General features: G+C 41.7%; 1 protein-coding gene and 1 long non-coding RNA gene across 4 annotated transcripts in view; one reads left to right on the forward strand and one right to left on the reverse strand.

Annotated features, from left to right (window-relative positions):
- Positions 1-1776, reverse strand: part of Arhgef28 (Rho guanine nucleotide exchange factor 28) — a 302649-nt gene that overhangs the window by 239436 nt on the left and 61437 nt on the right. For all 3 annotated transcript variants that reach the window (XM_031359805.1, XM_031359806.1, XM_031359808.1), the window contains exon 2: positions 1453-1496. In XM_031359805.1, the coding sequence (XP_031215665.1) occupies positions 1453-1496 (44 nt within the window). The remainder of the gene's footprint in view (positions 1-1452; positions 1497-1776) is intronic.
- Positions 1-1776, forward strand: part of LOC116083103 — a 20435-nt gene that overhangs the window by 11542 nt on the left and 7117 nt on the right. The window lies entirely within an intron of this gene.

Genomic DNA, 1776 nt, shown 5'->3' on the forward strand with positions numbered 1-1776 from the left:
AAAAAAAAAAAAAAAATTAATTAACTAATTAATTAATAAAAAAAAAACTTGTCCCTCAGACAAGTATATTATCTCTTCTCCTACTCTGTCCTGCCCAGGATGTCTGTGTTCAGACAGCTACAGCAGGGGGATGACATGTATAAGATTCTGTGTTTTTTTATAACATGATTTGTTTGGGGGATTTGTCTGCTTGGGGGGAAAGAGAAAGCTTGGTGTAATCAGTGCAGGGAAGAGGGAGAAACCAGGTGTGCAGCAGCAGTGAGGCTGGGGAATCTTTCCAAGTTTAGTCTTGGGACCATTTTTTTTTTTTCAAGACAGGGTTTCTCTGTGTAGCCCTGGCTGTCTGGGAACTCACTCTGTAGACCAGGCTGGACTCGAACTCAGAAATCTGCCTGCCTTGTCTCCCAAGTGCTGGGATTAAAGGCGTGTGCCACCACTGCCCGGCGGGACCAATTTTTTTAATCCTTAATTATGGCAGGGACCAGGGGATATTTTATAACCTGCAAGTCACAATCTAGAGAGAAAACTGCAGATCCTAGAGTAACTCAGAAGGCAGCTTTTTTTTATTTATTCAGAAATCTTATTATTCTGTCTTCTTTTAGGAGAATACAGTGGTGTGTGTAGTGGGTGCAAGAATGATAGAGGAAAGGGAGGGCAACCCAGCCGAGGTGAGGGCGTCCTAGCTGAATTGTGAGCTGTAGGTGGTAGATGGATATATTAATTTTTTATTAATTGGGGGTTTCTGACTAAATTTGTTCTAGCTCCTTAATATTTTGCTTTTAGCCCCAGTTTCACCCACACTCACATCCGCATCCTCTGCCCAGGCCCGTGTTCCAGGAAGGAGGGAGAGGGGAAGTGCTGAGCCATTTTGTGAGTGAGGAGACAACTGGTTCAGACTGCATGTAACTACTCTCAGAAACAACCTGGAGGCGCATGGAAAACTGTGTGTGTGCCATTTCCACAGACACCTTACCCATGTTCTAAACTTCTGTTTCATGTGCAAAGCTAATGCCATCATCAGCAAGCCATCTCTCAAAACAAAACAAAACAAAACAAACAAAAAAACAAACAAAAAAACCCCACATACCTCCAAAAATCACACACAAAAATCACTTTTTACTATTATCAGAAAATTACCACAAAATAAAACGTCCAAAAAAATGACTCATAAAAGTAAACCAAATGAGTTGGAAGTTACATAGCTTTTCAAAATAATAATAATAATAATAATAATAATAATAATAATAATAATAATAATAAAGCCTAGATTTCAGAAATAGAAGCTAGGCCATTTTAAAAAGCTACATGAACCACATGACTTAGACAGCAATGCTCCAAGTGCTTTTAAAAGGCCCCCACTCCATAGTAAGTAAAACATTCTCCCCCACTTCACTCACGAGGTTTCAAGTTAGAGAAAGACTTCTTGGACCTAACCAGTGCTTGGGGACTTACATAAAGAGGCACTTCACTGCAGCTCAACTCCATGGCTCCCGCATCTGCAATGAAAAGAATATGAGTGTTAGGGTGGGGAGCCTGTCACCAGCCCTCAGAGCCATCAGTGGCCCACAGTTCAATGTCAGCATTAGGGAGAAAGGAGTGCAATGGTTAAGAAAGCTACAGAGATACACAGGCCTGGGGGTGAAGTTCTTACCTAGCCTGCCACACCAAGGCCTGGAGTCCATTCTCAACACCCCTTTAAAGAGGAATATAGTTAGTTCATATTGTTGTTCATCCTAAGGGGTTGCAAACCCCTCAGCTCCATTGGTCCTTTCTCTA

The sequence above is a fragment of the Mastomys coucha genome, unplaced genomic scaffold (assembly GCF_008632895.1).
Source record: "Mastomys coucha isolate ucsf_1 unplaced genomic scaffold, UCSF_Mcou_1 pScaffold8, whole genome shotgun sequence".
NCBI classification, from domain to species: domain Eukaryota; kingdom Metazoa; phylum Chordata; class Mammalia; order Rodentia; family Muridae; genus Mastomys; species Mastomys coucha.